The sequence below is a fragment of the Nicotiana tabacum genome, chromosome 22 (genome assembly GCF_000715075.1).
Source record: "Nicotiana tabacum cultivar K326 chromosome 22, ASM71507v2, whole genome shotgun sequence".
NCBI classification, from domain to species: domain Eukaryota; kingdom Viridiplantae; phylum Streptophyta; class Magnoliopsida; order Solanales; family Solanaceae; genus Nicotiana; species Nicotiana tabacum.
In genome coordinates this window covers 141,608,709-141,634,899 of record NC_134101.1, presented here as the reverse complement: position 1 = coordinate 141,634,899, position 26,191 = coordinate 141,608,709, and the positions used below count along the sequence as shown (strand labels likewise).

Sequence of the window (26,191 nt, the reverse complement as noted above, 5' to 3'; positions counted from 1 at the left end):
ACCAAGTTTATCATGCAAGGACGAAGCACATTGATGTTCGGTATCATTTCGTACGAGAAATCATAGAAGAAGGTGGAGTCACGGTGAAGAAAATTCATACTACAGAGAATCCTGCTGATATGCTGACAAAGGTGGTGACTGCGGTCAAGTTTCAACATTGTTTGGATTTGATCAACATTGTTGAACACTGAAGATTGAAGATGAAGACACAACCAAAATTTGTTATTGAGAGAGAACTGAAAATGTGGAATTTTGCCAAGGTGGAGATTTGTTGAAGTTTGGCAAAATGCCAAAGTCCCACATTGGTTGGGAGTTAAGTTTGGGGGGATTTTTCCCCTATAAAAGAAGGCCTAATGTTTAGGATTGAAATACACCTCTCATTTGCCTTCTCATCTGTTTAAGGCATTTGTATCTTCTCTCTTTAGTATTATTTCACTTGTATTTTTGGAGTGGAATAAAATATTTGGTTGTGTCCGAGGAGTAGGCAAAATTAGCCGAACCTCGTAAATTCTGGTGTTCCCTTTATTATTGCTTTATTGTCTTATTTATTATTTGGTGGTTGTCATAATTTTTGGTATAGTAGTTGTGACTTATTCACACTCTATACATTTGGCTTCCGCAACAGGGACCATTTTCCAACTTTACAAGATTCATCCATTTCTACACCTTCAATTTCCCCTCGCTCTTCTTGTTCCCTTCTTCCCTGTACCATCTTTTTATAAAATAAAAAAAAAAACTTTTTGTCCTTTGTCTTTATCCAGTAGCAACTAGCAAGATTCTTGTTTGCTAAGAGATCAAGTTGAATCAATTTCAGCAGGCATAAGTTACTTAAAGAATCTAGTATTACATTACCATTTTGTTTTTCTTTAGAAATTTTGTGTGGTGTTGTAGTCATGTGAATAGTGAGACTGAGAGTTTTGGTGGGACGGAAATTCTGCACTTAAAGTGATGTCGTGTGGAATTGTAACTATAATTAGAGTACAAGTCGATTACAGTCTAGTATTATTTTCACTTTTCATTTCAATATCACCATTAGATGCAAAAGTAACTAGCCTTATAAGTTTGTTGGACTTAAAATATATGTTCATTGAAGCTAAAACTAAAGTAGCATCCGTTCTTAGTGATGATAACCCTCAAAAAATAAAGTAAAGCGGCTATCTCTATTCTCTGTATCAACTTTTGCATTCTCATCTTATTTTTCTTTTTTGGTGATGTTCCTCACTTTATTTTTGCTATAATTCCTTAAGGTACTCCAGAACAAGCAGAGAATCACTCGCTATCCGAGTTGAAGTACTCCATCACTAAAGCTTGAAGGGAAAAAACTCACCCTAATGGTTCATTTTGGCCCGTTATTTTATAGAACTTGTACACCCTACCAATATTTCGGTTATTCTATTTTTATAATCAAAATTCGACCTTTTGAAACCGTACTAATCATCTTGTTTCTTTTCGATATTGGTATGGTTCGATTAATTTTTAATATTTTTTTAACATCATATTATAGTCGCTACTAGAAGCTAAAACGCAATAACATGCACATTTGCATAGAAAATTGGTAAAACTCTCTAAGCATTTTGTTAAGAGATGGTGAATTAAAGGAACATAAAAGATAGCCACAATAGATTCATCTCACTATTCTATAGTAGCGTAAAACAAATTAAGCAAAGATGAGAGGAATGTAAATCAACTGAGTAAAAAGATTTTTATCAAGTTGCAACTCAAGAATAAAATCTATTAGAAGATTAAGTATTCAACAAACGAAATCTAAATCATACGAGAATAAAGATATCATTATTCTTTGCTACTTTGTCGCTTACTATTCAAAATGCTGGAACTAATTTAATTTCAATAGGAATAAGAGAATATGTTTAGGAGTTAGAACTTTAGGTGTTAATCACATGTTATCTTAGCTTGTAGCTGTTTTCATAATCCAAATGCCTTAGGAAAGAATGATGCTTTGTTACTTAATATATAAAATATATTTCATATATAAATTTATCTTGATTTACTTTTATAAAATAAAAAACATGCTCTATTTTTTATTCGAAATCGATTGACACCCCTAAGTGTAATCTTTATAGAAACCAAGAGAAAAAAAGAGGAGGAGATATCTACTAGTCTTTGAAACTAATGACAATAACTCAATGCAGTGCTTCTTCCACGCTTATCTATTTTTTAAATATATTGGCTTAAGGCTATTTCCTTTACACCTCTGTTTACCGTCAAAAGAAAAAGAAAAAAGAGGATAGAACTGCTAACCTGGTGAAGCTACTACTGGATATTGTTTAACAAAGCCCCTACTCAACGAGTTGAGGCCCAAATTTGAGGGTTTGTTTTGTCGATCCAATATTGGAGCCCAACCCAAATATTTCTGCTCGCCTAGTATTTTGAGAGTTCAAACAACCTCAGTGCTAATTCTGTGAAAAAAAAAAAATTAAGCGAAACAGAAGAGCTTAGACAAGTGGTAGGTGCAAAGGCAGAAGGTGTAAGCAAAAGCAGCTGCAAACTTCCACACGTATAGTTTCATGCAAACCAACACATCTTTGATTCCTTTGAACAACCATTGCAAGGTGTCCTTCAATAGCTGAAATGAAGACACCTTCACCATGCAAAAGAAAACAGGCTTAATGCCACACGGCCTTCGTACTTGTTCACTTCCAACACTATAAGAAGGAGGCCTCAGTCACTCTAAATCTCATCCCATCTTTGTAGTTAACAAATCAATCCTAATTAGCCATGGCGGTCACTACTAGACTCCTCTTAGCTTTACTCCTCTCTGCTTTTCTCTTGTCCGCAACAAATGCAGTTCGAGACTATCAGGGCCAGCAAGGCCGTCAGGAGGGTCAGAGAGGCACTCGTCTCACTGAAGCTCAACAATGCCGTTTAACAAGGCTCACTGCTAGCCAGCCCACTAACAGAATTGAGTCAGAGGGCGGCGTCACTGAGCTGTGGGACGAGAACGAGGAGCAATTCCAGTGCGCTGGAGTTGCTCCCATGAGGAATGTCATCCGTCGCAACTCTCTTTCTCTTCCCAATTTCCATCCCATGCCTCGCTTGGTTTACATTGAGCGTGGCCAGGGATTGATTGGCATTACTTACCCTGGTTGTGCTGAGACTTTCCAGTCTCAGTCCCAGACCTTCCAGGCTGGCCGAGAGCCAAGGGAAGAGAGGGGCCAAGGCCGCAGAAGTGACCAACACCAGAAGGTCCACCGCATTCGCCAAGGAGATGTCGTGGCACTTCCCGCTGGCGCTGCTCATTGGTGCTATAATGATGGTGAGGAAGAGCTTGTCGCCGTCTCTATCAATGACCTCAACCACCGCTCCAACCAGCTTGATCAGAACTTGAGGGTAAAATTCATTAGTTTCTACAATTTGATGACTTTTTGTTCATGCAATTTCATAATTGGTTGGCTATGTCTTTGGACTGCAGGCATTCTACTTGGCTGGTGGAGTACCAGAAAGTGGAAGGCAACAAACCCAAGCAGGTCAAAGACTACAGAGCAGGCAGAGGTTTCAGAACATTTTCCGTGCTTTCGACACAGAATTGATGGCCGAGGCCTTCAACATCCCAGCCGAGATTGTAAGGAGGATGCAAGAAGAGCAGAGCGAACGTGGACTAATTGTCAATGTGAGGGAAGGAATGAGAATGATTAGGCCCGACGAAGAAGAAGGAGAATTCGAAGAAGAGCAAGGGCGACCAAGACGAGGACAGCAATGGTGGGAGGAAGCAACTGGAAATGGCTTGGAAGAAAACATTTGCACAATGAAAATCCGCACCAACCTTGAACACCGAACACAAGCTGATATCTTCTCCAGGCAAGCTGGAAAAATTAACCATGTCAATCGCCATAAACTTCCCATCCTTAAATACATGGACATGAGTGCCTCTAGAGGCACCCTCTATCCGGTAAATCTTTGTTTAATTTTCTCAAGTTGATTAAACTGAAAAAACCTCTATTAGTAATTGATTAAAATTTGGTGGATGCAGAATGCATTGTTGACCCCACATTGGTCAGTGAACAGCCACTGCGTGGTATACGTTCAAAGAGGAGAGGCACACGTGCAAGTAGTAGACCACAGCGGACAACAAGTGATGAACGACAGGGTGAACCAGGGAGAAATGTTTGTGGTTCCTCAGTACTTCGCCTCAACAGTGAGGGCAGGACAGAATGGACTTGAATTTGTAGTGTGGAGGACAAGCAGTGAACCAATGAACAGCCAGCTTGCAGGTTACACATCAGTGATTAGAGCCATGCCTGTTGAGGTCCTCACCAATGCCTACCAGATTTCTCCAAATGAAGCACAACGATTGAAGATGAACAGGGGTGGAGAAAGCTTCCTTCTATCTCCTCAGCGAAGGTCCATCTAAAATGGATATGATGTAGCCATGTCTAGTAGTACTCGTTTCTCGTCTTTGTTTTTAGGCAAAGACAAGAGAGAGCGACTTGTAATTAGGAGCAAATAATAATGTAACTAATAAAGCTCCTGCCTTTTTGCTTCTTAATGTGATCCAAGATTTTCCGTGCAAATCTTAGCCAACAATAATCAACAAGAAATAAAATTTAGACGGGGGAAGAAGTGAAGAACTAATCTTAATTTGCTAGACGTACTGAATGAACTTTGAAAGTCAAAAGGACAAATCTTACTTTGCCAGTAAAAAAATCGTCCAAGGCCTTTGATTTGTCCTAGCACAACGTGCGGAAAATTATTGAATCCCTTTATGGAATAGGAATACTTTAAAAAAACAAAAAAAAAAACTATAATGACATATCTCTAACTCAAACTCAATACATAGATAGATATTGGTAAAGTTTAACAAAAATCATACCGTCTCTGCAATAGTTGATTCAATCATTAAATTCTATTCTCATGAATTTGAATAAGATAAAGCAATTTGGTATTTGGTATTTGATGTGTGTTATATCTGGTGGTATTCCATAGATGATTGCTTTTCATTAACAATTTGATTATTTTTCAAATACATTTTAAAAGGTGGCTGAACAATAAAAAGCAAACTGTCACGACCCAAGTTCTCCCTTCATGAACTGTCATGACGGCACCTAGTCTCTACGACTAGGTAAGCCTAATATTGCGGAAATGTAATAGGAACACAAATATAACAGCTAACGAATATAGTTAATAAGCAGAAACGACGCCGCTTGACATATACAATAATCATCTTTCCCAAAACCCGCAATCTAATCGCAATGTCGCAAGCTTTTAAGAGTTTCTAACTGCTCTATATATTATGTCCGAAGAAAACAAGGGGAAATCAACATAAGAGGATAACAGGAGACTCCGAGATCTGCGAACGCGGCAGATGTACCTTGAAGTCTCCTGAAGCAGCAACCACGCAACTAGACTCGAGGCTGATAGCTAGTACCTGGATCTGCACACAGAAAACATGTGAAAGAAAGGACATGAGTACACCACAACGGTACCCAGTAAGTGTCAAACCTAACCTCGCTCGAGTAGTGACGAGATCAGGTCAGGGTCCTACTGATTTAAATATAATAAAATTTAACAGAAAGAAATATCGCAGTAAAGAAATAAGTACTGAAATTTAACTAGAAAATAAGCATAGAAGAACAACAGCTCAGAAACACAAGGGTAACAATATGGGAATCTCCCAGGATACTGTCCCGTAGTTCCAAACATAAATGTGTAGGGGGATCTCCCGAAATACCGTTCCGTAGTCCCAAAGTAAATATGCAGTACAGGGAGATCTCCCGAAATACCGTTCCGTAGTCCCAAAGTAAATATGCAGCTCAACCAATCTAAACAACAGTTACAACAATAAACCTACAGTTTTAACTAAGTCCAATTCAAGGAAAAGCAAGTAATTTCACTAAACATGTTGCACAGAATTCAAATAGGCAGTTAAAACACATAGGAATGCTTTTCTAATCTAAACAGGATAGCACATATGTTATTGTAGTTCAAACAAGGAGAAAAACAGGTTATGACTAAGTGAAAAACGGAGTTTACCACAAATAGCCCGTGTACATACTCGTCACCTCACGTACACGACGCTCATATATCAAACAGTACCAAATCCTAAGGGGAGTTTCCCCACACAAGGTTAGGCAAACCACTTACCTCGAACTAAGCTTAACTTAGTCCGAAACAATGCTCCTTCCGCGAATATCTGGCTCCGGATGGCCCAAATCTAGCCAAATCAATTGCATAACGTAAATATAGCTTCAAGCAACTAATTTAGCTAATGAAATCAAAGCTAAGACAAGAAAATAGAAAAATGCCCAAAAAGCCTCCCCCGGGTCCACGTCTCGAAATCGGGTAAAAGTCATAAATTATAAACACACATTCACTCACGAGTTTACTCGTACTAAAATTATCCAAATTCGATGTCAAAATCTCACTCAAAACGCAGAAATTCGATTGGGGAACTTTCCCTCGGTTTTCCCAACTCTCTCACTCAAATTCCTTGATTAAATGAAGAAAATAACAATAGATTAATGAAATGCAACCAAAATCAAGTAAGGAATCATTACCCACAAGCTTCCTCTGAAAATTCCTCAAAATTTCACCTCAATCCGAGCTCTCTAGGTCCAAAAATAGAGAATGAATCAAACCCTCGATTTCCTCTCTTTTCTGCCCAGCTAGATCGCTTCTGCGAGCCCATTACCGCACCTGCGGTACCGCTTTTACTGCTATAGTTCTGCACTTGCAAAATTTCATCAACTTCCCAGGCTCTGCACCTGCGGTTGCACTTCTGCGCTCAGATGTCCGCTTCTACAACCTGCCACTGCTTCTGCGATTCCCTATCCGCAGGAGGGAGTCCGTTTCTGCGGTGCCTTCACCGCACCTGTGACCACTGGCTACCCAGACCAGGACCGCATCTACGATCTCATCCTCGCTTCTACGAGGCCGCACTTACGGACCTTCCACCACATGTGCAAAAATACTAGATGACTGATCCCTTCAGCAACAACTCAACTTCAATAGTTGATCCGTTAAACACCTGAAACTCACCCGAGCCCCCCGAAACCTCAACCAAACATACCAACCAATCCTAAAATACCATACGAACTTAGTCGAGCCCTCAAATCATATCAAACAATCCTAAAAACACAAATAGCCCTCCAATCCAAACTTAATGAACTTGAAACTTCAAATTTCCACAACCAATGCCGAAATCAACCAAACCACGTCCGATTGACTCCAAAATTTGGACACAAGTCAAATTCAATACTACGGACCTATTCCAACTTCTGGAATCGGATTCTGACATCGATATCAAAAATTCCACTACCGGCCCAAAACTCCAATACTTCGATTTTCGTCATTTCAAGCTTAAACAAGATATGGACCTTCAAAACACAATCAGGACACGCCCCTAAAATCAAAATCACCCAATGGAGCTAACGGAATCGATAGAACTCCATTCCGGAGCCGTCTTCATACAGTTCTAACTACGGTCCAAATTTTAAGACTTTAGCCTCCATTTAGGGACTAAGTGTCCCAAAATACTCCGAAACTCAAAATGAATTATCCCGACAAGTCACAATAGCAGAAAATGGATACATGGGAAGCAGTTAATAAGGGATCGGGGCTCTAACTCTCAAAACGACCAGCCAGGTCATTATATCCTCCCCCTCTTAAAACAATCGTTGGTCCTCGAACGATCATAGAGACATACCTGAAGTGGTGAAAAGATGAGGGTAACGGCTGCACATATCCTGCTCTGTCTCCGAAGTCGCCTCCTCGACCAGCTGACCCCACCACTAAACCTTTACTGATGCAATATTCTTTGACCTCAGCTTTCAAACCTGTTTGTCCAATATAGCCACTGGCTCTTCAATATAAGATTGATCCTTGTCTAACTGGACCGAGCTTAAATCCAACACGTGAGATGGATCACCGTGATACCTCCAGAGCATCAAAACATGAAATACCAGATGAACTCCTACCAAGCTGGGAGGTAAGGCAAGCTTATAAGCAACCTCCCCAACACACTGCAACACCTCAAAGGGGCCAATAAACCTTAGGCTCAACTTGCCCCTCTTACCGAATCTCATAACACCCTTCATAGGGGAAACCCGAAGTAAGACCCGCTCTCTAACCATAAATGAAACATCGCGAACCTTCCGGTCCGCATAACTCTTCTATCTGGACTGGGATGTGCGAAGTCTATCCTAAATCACCTTAACCTTCTCCAAGGCGTCTTGAGCCAAGTCTGTGCCCAATAATCTAGCCTCGCCCGGCTCGAACCAACACACTGGGGACCGACACCACCGACCATACAAAGCCTCATACGGTGCCATCTGAATGTTGGACTGATAACTATTGTGGTAGGCAAACTCCGCAAGTGCCAAGAACTAATCCCAAGAACCTCCAAACTCTATCACACACGCACGGAAAATATCCTCAAGAATTTAAATAGTGTTCTCGGACTGTCCATCTATCTGAGGGTGAAATATTGTGCTCAACTCCACCCGAGTACCAAACTCGTGTTGTACGGCTCTCCAAAACCGTGATGTAAACTGCATACCCCAGTCAGAGATGATAGATACCGACACACCATGAAGTCTGACAATCTTACTGATATAAATTCGAGCCAACTGCTCGGAAGAATAGGTAGTCATCACTGGAAGGAAATGAGCTGACTTGGTCAACCTATCTATAATCACCCAAACTGCATCAAACTTCCGCTGAGTCCGTGGGAGTCCAACAACGAAATCCATAGTGATCCACTCCTATTTTCACTCTGGAATCTCCAACTTCTGAAGCAATCCACCCGATCACTGATGCTCATACTTCACCTGCTGGCAATTTAGACACTGAGAAACATACTCCACTATGTCATTCTCCATCCTACGCCACCAATAATGCTGCCTCAAGTCCTGATACATCTTTGCGGTACTCGAATTAATAGAGTAATGCGAGCTATGAGCCTCCTGGAGGATCAACTTTGCAAACCATCCATATTAGGCACACATAGCCTGCCCTGCATCCTCAATGCACCATCATCCCCAAAAGTGACCTCCTTAGCATCACCGTGCTGAACCGTGTCCTTAAGGACAAGCAGATGGGGGTCATCATACTGACACTCCCTGATACGATCGTAAAGAGAAGACTAAGAGACCACACAAGTCAATACTCGACTCAACTCAGAAATATCCATTCTCACAAACTAGCTGGCTAAGGCCTGAACATCCATCACAATAGGCCTCTCTGCTACTGGTAGATATGCTAAACTCCCCAAACTCTCTGCCCGGCGACTCAAGGCATTGGCCACCACATTGGCCTTCCCCGGGTGGTACAAAATAGTGATATCATAGTCCTTAAGCAGCTCTAACCACCTCCTCTTGACGTATATTAAGATCCTTCTGCTTGAACAGATGCTGCAAACTCCGGTGATCAGTATAGATCTCACAAGGAACCCCGTACAAATAGTGCCTCCTAATCTTCAAGGCATAAGCAATAGCAGCTAACTCAAGGTCATGGATAGTATAGTTCTTTTCATGCACCTTCAGCTGCCTGGACATGTATGCAATCACCCTACAGTCCTGCATCAACCCCGCGTCGAGGCCAACTCACGATGCATCATAATAAATTGTATAAGACCCCAAACCTAAAGGCAATACCAATACTGGAGCTGTAGTCAAAGCTGTCTTGAGCTTCTGAAAGCTCTCCTCACATTCTTCCGTCCACCTGAACAGAGCACCCTTCTGGTTAGCCTGGTCATGGGTGCTGCAATAGATGAAAATCCCTTAACAAACCGACGGTAATACCCGCCAAACCAAGAAAACTCCGGATCTCTGTAGTTGAGGATGGTCTGGGCTAAATTTGCACTACTTCCACTTTCTTGGGATCCACCTTGATCCCTTCCCTCGATACCACATGACCCAAGAATGCCACGGAATCTAAGCATTACTCACATTTTGAGAATTTTGCATATATTATCTTTTCTCTAAGGTCTGAAGCATTGTCCTCAGGTGCTGCTCATGATCTTCCTGACTCTGGGAGTACACTATAATGTCATCAATAAAGACAATGACGAATGAGTCAATATAAGGTTGGAATACGTTGTGCATCAAATGCATAAATATTTGTTGGGGCATTGGCCAGCCCAGATGACATAACAAGGAACTCGTAATGACAATACCGAGTCCTGAAAGTAGTCTTATATTTGGCTCCCGAATCTTCAACTAATGATAACCTGAATGCAAATCAATCCTGGAAAACACTTGAGCACCTTGTAACTGATCAAATAGGTCATCAATACGAGGCAAAGGATACCGGTTCTTCACTATAACTTTGTTAAACTGGTGATAATCAATGTACATATGCATAGAACCAACCTTTTTCTTCACAAACAAGACAGGAGCACCCCAAGGTGACACGCTGGGTCGAATGAAGCCCTTATTAAGAAATTCATGTAATTGTTCCTTCAACTCAGGAGGGGCCATGCGATAAGGAGAAACAGAGATGGGCTAAGTGCCCGACAACAAATCAATGCCAAAATCAATATCTCTGTCGGGTGGCATGCTCGAAAGATCAGCTGGAAACACATTAGAGAAATCCCTCACTACTGGGACTGAATCAACTATAGGGGTATCAATACTGACATCACTCACATAAGCTAGATACGCGTCACACCCCTTCTTAACTATTCACTGAGCTTTAAAGAATGAAATATACTGGGAGTGTAATCTAAGGTACCCCTCTACTCTAATCGCGGTACACCTGGCGTAGCCAGTATCACAGTCTTGGCGTGACAATCAAGAATAGCATAATAGGGCGACAAATAGTCCATGCCCAAGATAACATCAAAATCTACCAAGCTGGGCAATAATAAATCGGCTCTGGTCTCAAAACCACTAAGAATTATCAAACACAACCGATACACACGGTCCACAATAAGAGAATCTTCCATAGGAGTAGATACATAAGCAGAGGAACTCAAATAATCTCGAGATACGCCCAAATACAGGGCAAAATAAGATGACACATAAGAATAAATGGAGCATGGATCGAATAGAACCAATGCATCTCTATGATAGACTCGAACAATACCTGTAATGACAAAATCGCAAGCAACAACCTTTGTACGAGCAGGAAGGGCATAGTATCTGGCCTGGCCTCCCCCTCTAGGGCAACCTCTACCATCCCGATCTCCACCTCGGGTTGGATGTGCAGGTCGGGTGGCAGCTGGTGCTGTAATCATAGCCTGAGGACCTGGTGGAGCACGTTGTGGCTGAGTAGTCTGTGGAGGTGCACCCCTCCTAAGTCTGGAGCAATCCCTCACCATATGATGAGTGCCACCACAATCAAAACAAGCTTTGGGAGGACGTGGTGGCTATGACTGGATCGGTCCTGGTCCGCTGGACTGACCACTGATAGCACCCCGTGTAGGAAGCACACTAGATACTGGAGGTACATAATAAGGTCCTGAGGTCTAGGAGGAGCTGAAATACCACTGGCGGCTGGAAGAGTTGAATAAATGGGGCGAATCACATAACCTCTACCATAACAAACTACAGCTGGGCACGGGCACCAGAATAATGGCCCGACTCTCGAGACCTCTTGGCCTCTCTCTCCTTCCTATACCGAGGAACCATGCCCTCCACTCTCCTAGCAATACTCACCAGCTATTGATACGCGATATCCATCTCTAACTCCCGGGCCATGCTAGTCCTGATGCTGGGAATGAGCCCCGTAATAAACCGGCGAACCCTCTCTCGAATTGTAGAAACCAAGGCCGGTGCATGTCTATCTAGGACACTAAAATGAACAGCATACTCTAAAACAGTCATAGTACCCTGGTGCAACTACTCAAACTCCGCGTGCCATGCGTTATTGAGGCTCTGAGGGACATACTCTCTCAAAAACATATCCGAGAACTGAGTCCATGTAAGAGAAGCTGCCTCACCTGGACTTCCCAACTCATAAGTACGCCACCACTGATAGGCTACTCCTCGAAGCTGAAAGGCGGTGAAAGAAACTCCACTCGACTCTGCTATGCCCATAGTGCGGAGGATACAATGGCACTCTTTCAGAAATCCCTGAGCATCCTCTGATGCTAGACCACCGAATGTAGAAGGGTCGTACTTCTTGTACCTCTCGAGCCTCTGATGCTCCTCCTCTTAAGCCACTGCCCTACCCTCGAGCTGAACTAGGGCTACATGCGGTATTGGTATAACCTCTAGGATCTGATCAACCTGAACCCGCTGCTCTAGAGTGCGTGCGGCGGGAGTCTGTGCTCTTTCCCCGGCTTGAAATGTGGCTGCAACAAGGGGAATCAACCCTGCCTGAGCTAGAGTGTTGTACATGCTCATGAATTGGGCAAGGGTCTCTTGGAGAGCTGGAGTAGTAGTAGTAGGCGTATCAGGTGCCTGTGCTCCGACTAGAGCTACTGGTGGCTCATCTGCAATAGCTCGTGCGTGGTGCTCTAGCTGCATCACGTGCACATCCTCGGCCTCTACCCCGGCCCCAGCCTTGAGTGGCTCCAGCAGGGGGTGCGGGTGCCTGGTCATCTCCGGTAGCACGTGTCCTCACTATATGTGAGAGAATAAAAGACAGAAGTTTAGAATTTCGAAGCCAATAATCTCACACGAAAAGGAATCAAATGAAGTGAAATTTTCCTAACAGTTCCATAGCCTCCCGAAGATAAGTACAGACATCTCTGTACCGTTTCGTGAGACGCTAATAAACTGGCTTGTGACTCATGACTCCTATGAACCTAGAGCTCTAATAGTAACTTGTCACGACCCAAATTCTCCCTCCATGAACCGTCGTGACGACACCTAGTCTCTACGAATAGGTAAGCGTAACATTTTGCGGAAATAAAATGAAAACATGAAAACTAACAATTTAACAGGTAAATTTAATTAGGAAGTTTAGATTCCACTTGGCATATACAATAAGCACTCTCGAACTGAACATAAATGCTCCCAAAACCCGGAATATCACGAGTCACAAGCTACAGAAGTAAATAGTGCTTCTAAACTCCAGAAACTATCAACGAAGAAAAATACAAGAAAGTCTTTAACTTAAGGAAGAGTAAATAGGGACTCCTAGGTCTGTAGACATGGAAGATATACCTTGAAGTCTCTACAATCACCTCGCCTCACTCGAAATGTGGATAGAAAGAGGTACCTGGATCTGCACACAAAAAACATGTGTAGGAAAGGGCATGAGTACACCACAACGATATCCAGTAAGTGTCAAGCCTTACCCTGGTCGAGTAGTGACGAGGTCAGGTCAGGGCCCTACTGGTATATATGTATAATAAAATATTACAGTATGAAATATCGTAGTAAAGATAAAAACTAACTTTTAACGGGAATGAAGTCACAGAAAAACAGCAACTCAGTACACAGAGATAGCAATAGGGGATCTCCCGGGATACCGTCCCATAGTCCCAAACATAAATGTACATGGGATCTCCCGGGATACCGTCCCATAGTCCCAAATGTAAATGTGCAGGGGGATCTCCCGGAATATTGTTCCGTAGTCCCAAAGTAAATATCAAGTATATGGAGATCTCCCAGGATACCATCCCGTAGTCCCAAACATAAATGTGTAGGGGGATCTCTCGAAATACTGTTCCGTAGTTCCAAAATAAAAATATACAAATCAATCAACATAAACAACAGTTTCAACAAGGAATTCTATAGTTTAAATTAAGTTCATATCAAAGAAGACAGGAAATTTTACACTAAGATGTTGTACAGAGTACAGGTAGGCAGGGGAATCAACACTGCTTGAGCTAGAGTGTTGTACATGCTCATGAATTGGGCAAGGGTCTCTTGGAGAGCTGGAGTAGTAGTAGTAGGCGTATCAGGTGTCAGTGCTCTGACTGGAGCTACTGGTGGCTCCTCTACAGAAGCTCGTGCTAGTGCTCTAGCTGCATCACGTGCACGTCCTCGTCCTCTACCCCGACCTCGGGTGGCTCCAGCAGGGGGAAAGGGTGCTTGGTTATCTCCGGTAGCACGTGTCCTCACCATCTTTGAGAGAATAGAAGACAGAAGTTTAGATTTTTGAAGCCAATAATCTCGCACGACAAGGAATCAAATGAAGTGAAATTTTCCTAACAGTTCCATAGCCTCCCGAAGATAAGTATAGACGTTTCTGTACCGATCCGCGAGACTCTAATAAATCGGATTGTGACTCACGACTCCTATAATCCTAGAGCTCTGATACCAACTTGTCACGGCCCAACTGTCCTGATGCCACCTAGTCTCTACGACTAGGTAAGCCTAATATTACGGAAATGTAATAGGAACACAAAGATAACATCTAAAGAATATTGTTAATAAGCAAAAACGATGCCGCTCGGCATATACAATAATCATCTTTCCCAAAACCCGGAATATCGCAATGTCACAAGCTTCTAAGAGTTTCTAACTGCTCTATGCATTATGTCTGAAAAAACAAGGGGAAATCAACATAAGGGGATAGAAGGGAACTCCGAGATCTGCGGACGTGGTAGATGTACCTTGAAGTCTCCTAAAGTAGCAACCACGTAACTAGACTCGAGGCTGATAGCTAGTACCTGGATCTGCACACGAAAAATATGTACAGTAAAGGGCATGAGTACACCACAATGTACCCACTAAGTGCCAAGCCTAACCTAGATCGAGTAGTGACGAGATCAGGTCAAGACCCTACTGGTTTAAATATAATAAAATTTAACGGAAATAAATATCGCGGTAAAGAAATAAGTACTGAAATTTAACCAGGAAATAAGCATAGAAGAACAACACCTCAGAAACACAAGGGTAACAATAGGAAATCTCCCGGGATACCATCCCGTAGTTCCAAACGTAAATGTGCAGGGGAGATCTCCCAGAATACCGTTCCGTAGTCCCAAAGTAAATATGCAGTGCTGGGGAATCTCTCGGAATACTGTTTCATAGTCTCAAAGTAAATATGCAGTGCCGTAGATCTCCCAGAATACCGTTTCGTAGTTCCAAAGTAAATATGCAGCTCAACCAACGTAAACAACAGTTACAGCAAGAAACCTACAGTTTTGACTAAGTCCAACTCACGGAAAAGCAAGTAATTTCTCTAAACATGTTGCACCGAGTTCAAATAGGTAGTTAAAACACATAGGCATGCTTTTCTAATCTAAACAGGATAGTATATATGCTAGTGTAGTTCAAACAAGGAGAAAAACAGGTTATAACTAAGTGAAAAATGGATTTTTACCACAAATAGCCCGTGTGCATACTCGTCACCTCACGTACACAGTGCTCATATATCAAACAGTACCAAATTCTAAGGGGAGTTCCCCTCCCCTCTCCCCACCAGAAGGTTAGGCAGGCCACTTACCTCGAACAAAGCTCAACTCAATCCGAAACAATGCTCTTTCCGCAAATATCCGACTCCGGATGGCCCAAATCTAGCCAAATCAATTACATATAGTAAATATAGCTACAAGCAACTAATTTAGCTAATGAAATCAAAGCTAAGGCAAGAAAATAGAAAAATTCCCAAAAAGCCTCCCCGGGCCCACGTCTCGGAATCGGGCAAAAGTCGCAAATTATGAACAGTCATTCACTCACTAGTTCACTCGTACCAAAATTATCTAAATCCGGCGTCAAAATGCCACTCAAAACTCAGAAAATCGATTAGGGAACTTTTTCCCCTTTTTCCCTACTCTCTCACTCAAATTTCTTGATTAAATGAAGAAAACAACAATAGATTAATGAAATGCAACCAAAATCGAGTAAGGAATCGTTACCCACAAGCTTCCTCTGAAAATTCCTCAACATTTTGCCTCAATCCGAGCTCTCTAGGTCCAAAAATGGAGAATGAATCAAACCCTCGATTTCCTCTCTTTTCTGCCCAACTAAATCGCTTCTACGAGCCTATTACCGCACCTGCAGTACCGCTTCTGCGGCTATAGTTCCGCACCTGCTGAATTTTATTAACTTCCTAGGCTCCACACCTGCACACAAATATTCGCATCTACGTTCAAGTGTCCGCTTTTGCGACCTGCCACCGCTTATACGATTCCCTAACCGCAGGAGCGAGTCCGCTTCTGTGGTGCCTTTACCCCACCTGCGATCGCTGGCTACCCAGACCAGGACATCATCTGCGATCTCATCCTCGATTCTGCGAGGTTGCACTTGCGGATTTTTCATCGCAGGTGCGAAAACACCAGATGATTGATCCCTTCAGTAACAACTCAACTTCAATAGTTGATCCATTAATCACCCAAAACTCACCCGAGGCACCCGGGACCTCAACTAAACATACCAACCAATCCTAAAACATCATGGGAACTTAGTCGAACCTTCAAATTACATCAAACAACGCTAAAAACACAAATCACCCTCCAATCCAAACTTAAATGAACTCGAAACTTCAAATTTCCACAACCAATGTCGAAATCAACCAAACTACGTCCGATTGACCCCAAATTTTGCACACAAGTCATATTCAACACTGTAGACCTATTTCAACTTCCGAAAACAGATATCGACCTCGATATCAAAAATTTCACTACCGGCCCAAAACTCCAAAAATTCGATTTTCGCCATTTCAAGCCTAAATAAGCTACGGACCTCCAAAACACAATCCAGACACGCCCCTAAGCCCAAAATCACTCAACGGAGCTAACGGAATCGACATAACTTCATTCCAGAGTCGTCTTCATATAATTACGACTACGGTCCAAATTCTAAGACTTAAGTCTCCGTTTAGGGACTAAGTGTCCCAAGATACTCCGAAACTCAAAACGAATCATCTCGGCAAGTCAAAATAGCAGAAAATGAATATGGGGAAAACAGTTAATAGGGAATCGGGGCTCTAACTCTCAAAATGACCGGCCGGGCACACAAACCAACTAGCCCATACCAGTTTTAGTCTGGCAAATCCTCAGGAGCAAAACCCATCTTAGTAAAATTGTTATCAGTCAACTCCATTTGACCCTTAATAATGCTACTAGCATGAATTTAGTTATATATATTAGAAATATAACTTTGAATTGTTTAGAGACTTATTAGATAGTGTGGATAATCTGTCTATGTATGTATTATTATAAATTTACGAATATTTTGTGCCAAATATTAAATAACAAAAATATTCCTGAAATAGTAACCAATTTTTATACCCTCTAAAAGTTAAAATATATTTTGAAAAAGATAATTGGCATTTGGATAAAATTGTCACACTGAAAACCTTATCCTAATACAAATTCACGTGAAATTCTTATACAAATTAAGTGTCCTGCTCATTATTGATGTTCTTAAGCTATACCAATCCCAGCTATATAAGAATTCCCTCTTAACATTATAAATAGGTTTATAACATGTCTATTTATCCCAGATATTTTTAGACCGCATAAAGCTACAGTAATTTGTAGTTGGTTACAAGTATATTAAAAGATTAATGTCTTTTTATTTGCCAACTAAAGATAATTTTTCAAACATATATGGTTCGGTTTTGCTTTCTTTTTATTCATGTATTTCTTAATGCTACAATCTTTTAGTTATTTTTGGTTTGGCTTTACTTTTTAATGCATTTATTTTTTAATGATACACTTGATTACTAATTATTTATGGCCAAAAAAAAATAAATCAGAATACATGTACATTTTAATTAGCTACATGATTGCACGATTAAGGTAGATGAAGAAGTGGTTAATGAGAATTTTTTATTTCGCCTTATCTTGCATATATAAATGAGGATTTGTGTATTTTTCTTTATTATGATTGAAGTTTTAAATTAAGGTGCATATTAAGGATTAATCTAATAATCAGGACTTTATACCAAGTATGATTTTTTTTTTGGATTTTAATAAATCAACGCCGCCACAAACATTATCTGACAATGCTTAATGTCCTGGTTTTGTGAGGACTATGCTACGTGAATATGAATTTTGATAATCGATATGAGTTTGTTTAATATGAAGCACGAAACAGCTTACAAATAGCTTGAGATGGTCGAAAGCTTTATCAATTCCTTGTTAGTCTTCATATATATAATTTTCGTTGGATAAAACTGTAATACTTTTCTATTAAGTGTTCGAATTGAAGTCAGAATTTTAAGTTTACGGGAAAAACTACAAACGAGCGTGTGTCTTTTATTCTTGTATCTATCTGCAAAATATTTTATGCATTAAAATTGAGAGATGATCAAGTTTGCATGAATATTGTCAATCTAGATTAAAAGATTTCTCTGTTTGAAGTGAAGTTCATGTAATGCCTTTGCGATAAAACGTGCAAAAAGTAATGTTCACACGTTGCGTTTTACTGTATTTCTTAAGCTCCCTTTTCTATATGATTAAGGTAATTTTTATTGGCGATTCTCCAATACGGACTATATGATTAAGGTTATAATTTTTCCTACCAAATAAAACTTACAGTAGAGAGATTCTGGTGAAGGATTGCACATAGGTGTTCGTAACAGGCAGCGGAAGACAATAATAATCCTAGACAGATCTTTTCATGTTTAAAATTTATTTACATGTCAATATATCAGATCTAAAACGTACCTGGTGAAGAAAGTCTCGTTTCAAATTCTTCGATAATACGAAGACTCTATGCGTATCCACACCGAGACCGATCCTTGCTATCAACTATTTGATCAATAAAACCCGCGAACAAATTAATTGAAAAACTTGTGCTGAAATTTTTCTCAAAAACATCGAAGCAATAGTAATAAGACAAGAAAACAATTTTCCTCGTTAAAATTTTTTCTCTCGATTATGCGGCACTTTTTTTTTGTGTGTAAAAAACAACTTTTGGCCACGATATATAGGTGATTTATATATAGAGTCAATCATCAAATCTTTCGCAAGTCAATTAAGGAAAACTAAATGTGGTGGATTAGTAGTAACTGAACTTTTCCATAATTTACTATTGAAAATTCCAAATCCCATTCACAATGGGACTTAGTGGCCGACGAGTCCTTCTGGACTTACGTAAATCCAACTTTGATTTGATTTATGACTCTTCATTAATAGAATATACACATTTTTATATACATATAAATATATATGCATATGAATATTAATTATGAGTATCAAATTATATCACATATATATTTAAATCAAGAGATATAATTTTTTCTATTCCAAATAGAAAACTTTAATTTATTCACAATATTAATTATATTCTTTGTGCTAGTAGAGAATATAATAATATTTCATTTGGACTAATAACTAAATTTATTTGACTAATTAAATTTTTTAATTTAATTATCAAATAATAAAGTAATTAATCCTTTAGTAAAGATCAGAACACTCATTAGTGTGCGACCCCATAGGTTCAATACTAAACCGGTAGTAAATTGACCACATCAAAATACTAATCAAGGGTGGCGTCTAGCAACATTTCTTAATGACCGGATATCACGAAGTATACAATTTACTCTCAAGAACCAGTAGAAGAATAATGTAGTAATTCCTTCTGTCCTTATAGCTCTGGATCAACCTAGGATATGGTTCAACTGTCAAATCCTAATAGGCAACCAATTATGTGTTCATGTCAAATATAATCGACTATTGAATGACCTAAGAAACTCTCTTCTTCTTTCATTCAATTGCCCTGGCCAAGGTCTTAGTTTAGCCGTTTATAATTCATGACAACATGAAGCTTAAACTCATTACCAAGAGTTGACAGATTCTATCTTGATCAATCACTAATTCTACAAGCATTCAATCATACCCAATATCCTTTCAACTATCGCCATAGGGCCATAAGTGTCTGGTATCAAAGCACAATAAATAACTTGTCAATTACTATGACGATATCAGGTCAAAGGAAATTTTTACATCACATTCTTCAAGAGAATATACTATTGAGAGTTATGGTAATTCTAACCATTAGGAATTATCCAATGAGTCGGTTCAATGATCATATCTCTATATGCATCATCTATCTATGTGATTTAGTTAATGAGATTAACTAATCTTTATCCAATAAAGACGATCACATAAATATTAATCTAACCGGATTACTAATGTCCAAATTAATAATCCTATGATCAAGAACAAATTTAGATTAAATTATAAGAGACTTTGCTCTCATTATCATGATCTCTATCACGATGACAAATCTCAAAATTTAATCAAGGACCTTATTAAATTAATCAAACAATTAATAATAACTATGCTAAAAGAATATCAAATGCCATATATTTTTATATCAAATAATGTTCACAAAAATATGTTCAAATCATCAAATATGATATTGGATCTAGGGCATAGCTACTATATCCCTAACAATCTCCCACTTGCACTAGAGCCAATCGCTCTTGTACTTCATCCCAATTTTCACTTGTGCTTGTCAAACTCCTTTGCACCAAGAGCTTTAGTAAATGAGTATGGAGCATTTTCCTTTCCATCAACCTTTTGAATCTAGACGTCTCCACGTCCAATGATTTCTCTTATCAAGTAATCCCTTTGCAGAATGTGTTTGGATTTTTGGTGTGATTTTGGTTCTTTTGCTTGAGTAATGGCTCCAGTGTTGTCACACAACAATGGAATTGTACCTCCTATTGAAGGAACCACATCAAGTTTAGTTAAGAACCTTTTTATCCATACAGCTTTCTTAGCAGCTTCACTAGTTGCTATATATTCTACTTTAGTCACTGAATCAGGTACTGTAGCTTGTTTGGAACTTTTCCAACTCACCGCACCACTATTTAAGGTGAATACATAACCAGAAATAGATTTGCTATCATCTCTATCTGAAGAGAAACTTGCATCAGTATAACCTTCAGGTTTCAACTCAGAATCTCCATAGATGAGGAATTGGTCTTTAGTCCTTCTTAAGTACTTAAGAATGGTCTTCACCACATTCCAATGGTCCTCACCAGGATTTTCCTGATATCGGCAGTCACTCCAAGTGCATAAGCCACATCAGGACGTGTACATGTCATGGTATACATGATAGCTCCCACTGCACTAGCGTATGGGATCCTACTCATGTGTTCTCTCTCTTCAGGTGTTTTAGGACAATCTTCCCTACTGAGAGTAATTCCAGTGCCTATCGGTAGATAGCCTCTTTTGGAATTATCCATGTTATACCTCTTTAAGATGGTATCAATGTACAAAGACTGGGAAAGTCCAAGCAGCTTCCTAGATCTATCTCTATAGATCTTTATTCCTAAAAGTTTTTTATGGAGAACTGTTCAGATAGCCAAATCTTGGTACTTTGTAATGCCGGTATGTCATTCCCTATGAGCAATATATCATCAACATACAACACTAAGAGTATAATTGTGCTCCCACTAACCTTTTTGTACACACAAGGTTCTTCTTCGCATCTAACAAAATTGAACTTTTCAATTGTCATGTTAAAGAGAATATTCCAACTTCGAGAAGCTTGCTTTAGTCCATAAATGGATCTTTATAGCTTGCAAATTTTATTATGATCAGACGAAGATGTGAAACCTTCAGGTTGTGTCATGTACACATCCTTTTCTAGCTCACCATTAAGGAAAGTTATTTTCACATCCATTTTCCATATTTCATAATCATAGTATGCTGCTATAGCAAGCAAAATCCGAATAGATTTGAGCATTGCCACGGGATAGAATGTCTCGTCGTAGTCGACTCCTTCTTTCTGACGATATCCCTTGGCAACAAGACGGGCTTTATAGGTCTCCACCTTTCCGTCTGCTCCAATCTTTTTCTTAAAAACTCATTTAAAATCTATAGGTTTTATATCCTTTAAAGGTTCAACTAAAGTCCATACTTTATTTTCCTTCATAGATTCCATTTCGGATTCCATGGCCTTTTGCCACTTCTCATAATCAGAACTTTGTATAGCCTCTTCATAGGTCTTAGAGTCATCATCATTATGATCAACCTCATTTAATACATCATCTTGTACCATTAAATTTAATCTAGTTGGTACATGACGTTCTCGTGTAGGCCTTCTAAGAGGTAATTGTACAACCTGTTCACCTTGTGATGGATTTGGTTGTTGTTCAATTTGGTTTGGAACTGGTTCATTAACCTGTTCTTGAACTTCATTTAGTTCTTGAACTTCAACCGTTGAAGATGGGAACTTCCTTGGCAACTTCAAAACATCCAATAAAGGTTCTTTAACTTGGGTCTCATGATCTTTATATTGTGTTGATTTATTAGTTTCTTGAACTTCATCAAGTTCTATTTCTTCATTATAATTTCCTTCCAAAAGAAATTCCCTTTCTAAAAAGGTTGCTCCTCTGGCCACAAACACTTTATGATCAGAAGGGTGATAGAAATAATATCCCATTGTTTCCTTGGGATACCCAATAAACCTACATTTATCAGATTTTGAGTCAAGTTTATCAGACTGTAGTCTCCTAACATAAGCTGGACAACCCCAAACTTTAATATGTTTAAGGTTAGGCTTACATCCTTTCCATATCTCATATGGTGTTGTAGAGACTAACTTAGTGGGAACTTTATTAAGTAAGTATGTTGCTGCTTCCAAAGCATATCCCCATAAATTTATTGGAAGATCAGTGAAACCCATCATAGATCTCACCATATCTAATAAGGTTCGATTTCTCCTTTTCAGACACACCATTGTGTTGTGGTGTTCCTGGAGGTGTCCACTGTGAGAGAATCACATTCTCTTTGAGATATATGGTAAAATCTTCACTAAGATATTCTCCACCTCTATCAGACCTTAGTACTTTGATACTTTTACCAGTCTGCTTCTCAACTTCACTACGGAACCTTTTGAACATTTCAAAAGATTCAAACTTGTGTTTCATAAGATAAACAAATCCATATCTTGACATATCATCAGTTGAGGTCATGAAGTAAGAATATCCACCTCTAGCTTGAATTTTCATGGGCCAACAAACATCCGTATGAATTAGTCCCAATAATTCAGAAGTTCTTTCTCCACTTCCAGTAAATGGAGATTTGGTCATTTTTCCTTTGAGACAAGATTCACAAGTTGGATATGATTCAAAATCATATTTGTCAAGGTACCCTTCCTTATACAACTTGTTAATTCTTTTCTCTCCAATATGACCAAGCCTACAATGCCAAAGGTATGCATGATTTACTTGATCATCTCTTTTCCTCTTAAGACTTGAAACATGCATAATTGAATTAGCATTCACATTAGGTAAGACATAAACGTCATGTTGGAGATTGCCATTCACATATAAATTATCACTATAATAAATAGAGCAAATACCATTGCCTATATTAATGAAAAAATCACGTTTGTCTAACATAGAAGCTGAAATTATGTTCGAAACAAATTTAGGAACGTAATAACAATCATCCAACATAAATACTTTGCCTGTAGGCATTATTAAAGAAATTGATCCTACAGCTACAGTCGTAACTTTTGCACAATTTCCAACTTGTAGATTAATATCTCCTTTCTTCAACTTTCTACTTATCTGGAACCCCTGCAACATATTGCAGATGTTATAACCACTGCCAGTATCTAATACCCACAGTGAAGAATTAGTAGTAGCTAAATAAACCTTGAAAATATTTTTCATTAATATCTCACCTTGTTACTTGTCCTTTAGAGTTGCAAGATACTCCTTGCAGTTTCTCTTCCAATGCCCTTTCTTCTTACAATGAAAACATTCAACATTATATACTGACTGCAAGATCAAATCTTCAGAAATCTCTTCACCAAGCTTGTACCCCAACTTCTCATGTTCTTCGGTAAGAACAATCATATGATTGACAAGGGGTCCAACTGGATAGTTTTCAATGTCCAACTGTGTATCAACCATCTTTTTAAGATATTCAATGATTGCAGTTGGATCCATATTCTGATGTTTCCTCTGGAGTTCAGAACTCATAGAAGCGAGAATGATGTGTTTAATAGCAAGGCATTCTTCCAAGTATTTCTGATAAACCTTGGTGCCTTGAACATCATTCTCTGGTGGGATTATCTTTGCAGGCTTATCGATCACATCAATGAGCTTTTCATGCATGAGAACAATTCTCAAATTTCTATACCAGTCATCAAAGTTTGGTCCTACCAACTTGTTGGTCTCAAGTATTTCACGCAGTGATATAACAGACATATTGAGAAATCTAAAATATAGAAAAGAAAAGACAATAGTATAAGAACATATTTTCATATATCATAAAGACATGGACTTTATCTAAATGATATTTCCACTAATTATTTTAAACTATTTACCCTCATTATAGTTTACGAAATCTTTATTTCTGTTAGTGGAGTAAAGGAATCCTTTAACAATATGTATGAGCCCCTTGGAAGTCAAGTCGTTTCTTACATATATTTTAAAGGTAGGTACTCTTACCAATTGTATCCCCATACAATTTCCTTAAATAGCTCTATGTCAAATAGTCCACTGGTAGTCAGGTCGATCCTATTGGCATAGTTGAGTTCAACCATCATGATAGCAAAGAACTTATTAAATTTTATACTCCCCGGGTAGTCCAGACGTCTAGTGTAAAATTGAATAATTCTTTCAATCCATACATCTAATGCAATAAATAATTTTAACATATTCTCGAACTACAAGTCTCCTGATAGTCAGGCCGCTCCTTATAAACAAGAAATAAGTAAAATTATTTACCTTGATGGATAGCTCTATAATAAAATATCTTATATTTTATTATTTAAGAACTCAAATTTTAGTAAGAGGGAATTGTTACTAAAATAATTTTTAATAACATAAAGATCAAATATTTTATAGCATGTGAATTTAGTTCAAGTTGTCTACGTGCTTAGTCCTAAATTAATTTACATCACATGTAATAAATAATTTAAAATTATGTAATGAACAAGCACATGACATAAAAATAAAATTCAACATTCTTCTAACATGTTTAATCTATATATCACATATATCATAAAAAAGTAATTCATGCCAGAATATCATTATTAATTAACATCTCATGAACTAATAACAATAGAATCATGTAACCTATTATAGATTTCCGTCGTATCTAATACAAAATTTTAAATTCAAGTTATGAACTATCTCAATAGTTATATGAATACATAATTTATCCACAATAAATTAATATCAACATTCAAACGATTTGACTATTGCACCATGCACATGTATTATGGTTTGAACTCTTCAAATATAATATTAAAATATTTTGTAAATAAATTTTAGACACAATAAACCACGGCTCTGATACCCACTGAAGGATTGCATATAGGTGTTCGTAACACGCAGCGGAAGACAATAACAATCCTAGGCAGATCTTTTCGTGTTTAAAATTTATTTACATGTCAATAGATCGGATCTAAGACGTACCTGGTGAAGAAAGTCTCGTTTCAAATTCTTCGATAATGCGAAGACTCTATGCGTATCCACACCGAGACCGATCCTTGCTATCAACTCTTTGATCAATGAAACCCGCGAACAGATTGATTGAAAAACTTGTGCTGAAATTTTTCTCAAAAACTTCGAAGCAATAGTAATAAGACAAGAAAACAATTTTCCAAAATTATTTCTCTCGATTATGCGACACTTTCTTTTTATGTTCAAATCATCAAATATGATGGATCTAAGGTATATCTACTATATCCCTAACATCTCGAACATCGAAAGCTATAGGAATTCAAATTGATCTATGCACACGTGAATAAATTTTTTTTGAGCATTTAAACAAAATAATGAGAAATTCATAGGTAATCTATCACGGTTTGAAATAATTCTAAAGTTAAATTTATGTATCTTTTGTAATTTCTAGAAAATATGAAATATAATTGTTATTAAGGGAAAGCCGAGTTCTACAAATAGTCAATAGCTGAGTTCTACAAATAAGCAATAGTTGAGTTCTACAAACAATTAATGAAAAATTGGTGATATAATTATCGTCGCAAGAACTATTGTGATCTAATTAGGTGAATAATGGTTCTTGTAGGAGAAATTACAAAACAATCAGTTAATGTAGGTAGCTTTAAGGACGAGAATCACTAATTTAGTGAAAGAAAAGTATACGGGGACTAAACTTAAAACATTAACGAGGATTATGTATTGGTAAATACTAAGCTATAAAAAACTATAGAGCAATTGTAAGCTAACTAGAATTTAAATAGAACAAAATTAATTCACATTGAATAACAACAAAATATAAAAAATTATTCAGTTACGCCTCTAATGGTTTTATCTATGTATTATTAAGAGTCATCCCAAACTAATTTCGTATGTTGGTTTAAGGTATTTTTATGTTACAAAGTAAAGAAAAGTTCTTTATAAATGAAATGGCAAAAATAGAGTAATTTTGCTGTTACAAGATAAAGAAAAA

At 38.6% G+C, this 26,191-nt stretch overlaps 1 protein-coding gene across 1 annotated transcript; it reads left to right on the top strand.

The window, feature by feature from the left end:
- Nucleotides 1–2,683: 2,683 nt before the first annotated feature.
- LOC107803498 (11S globulin seed storage protein 2-like) lies at nt 2,684–4,504 on the top strand. Its single transcript, XM_016627239.2, has 3 exons — nt 2,684–3,348; nt 3,431–3,907; nt 3,989–4,504. Exons 1-3 carry the CDS (start codon nt 2,737–2,739, stop codon nt 4,367–4,369), a joined length of 1,470 nt encoding a protein of 489 aa, XP_016482725.1. The 5' UTR covers nt 2,684–2,736; the 3' UTR covers nt 4,370–4,504.
- Nucleotides 4,505–26,191: the final 21,687 nt, after the last annotated feature.

What these genes read in the sequence shown, in the direction of transcription:
- LOC107803498 (XM_016627239.2), top strand. Translation starts at nt 2,737, where the DNA reads ATGGCGGTCACTACTAGACTCCTCTTAGCTTTACTCCTCTCTGCTTTT. An exon ending in AGCTTGATCAGAACTTGAGG is followed by an intron (nt 3,349 to 3,430) that starts GTAAAATTCATT and finishes TTTGGACTGCAG; the next exon opens with GCATTCTACTTGGCTGGTGG. An exon ending in CTAGAGGCACCCTCTATCCG is followed by an intron (nt 3,908 to 3,988) that starts GTAAATCTTTGT and finishes TGGTGGATGCAG; the next exon opens with AATGCATTGTTGACCCCACA.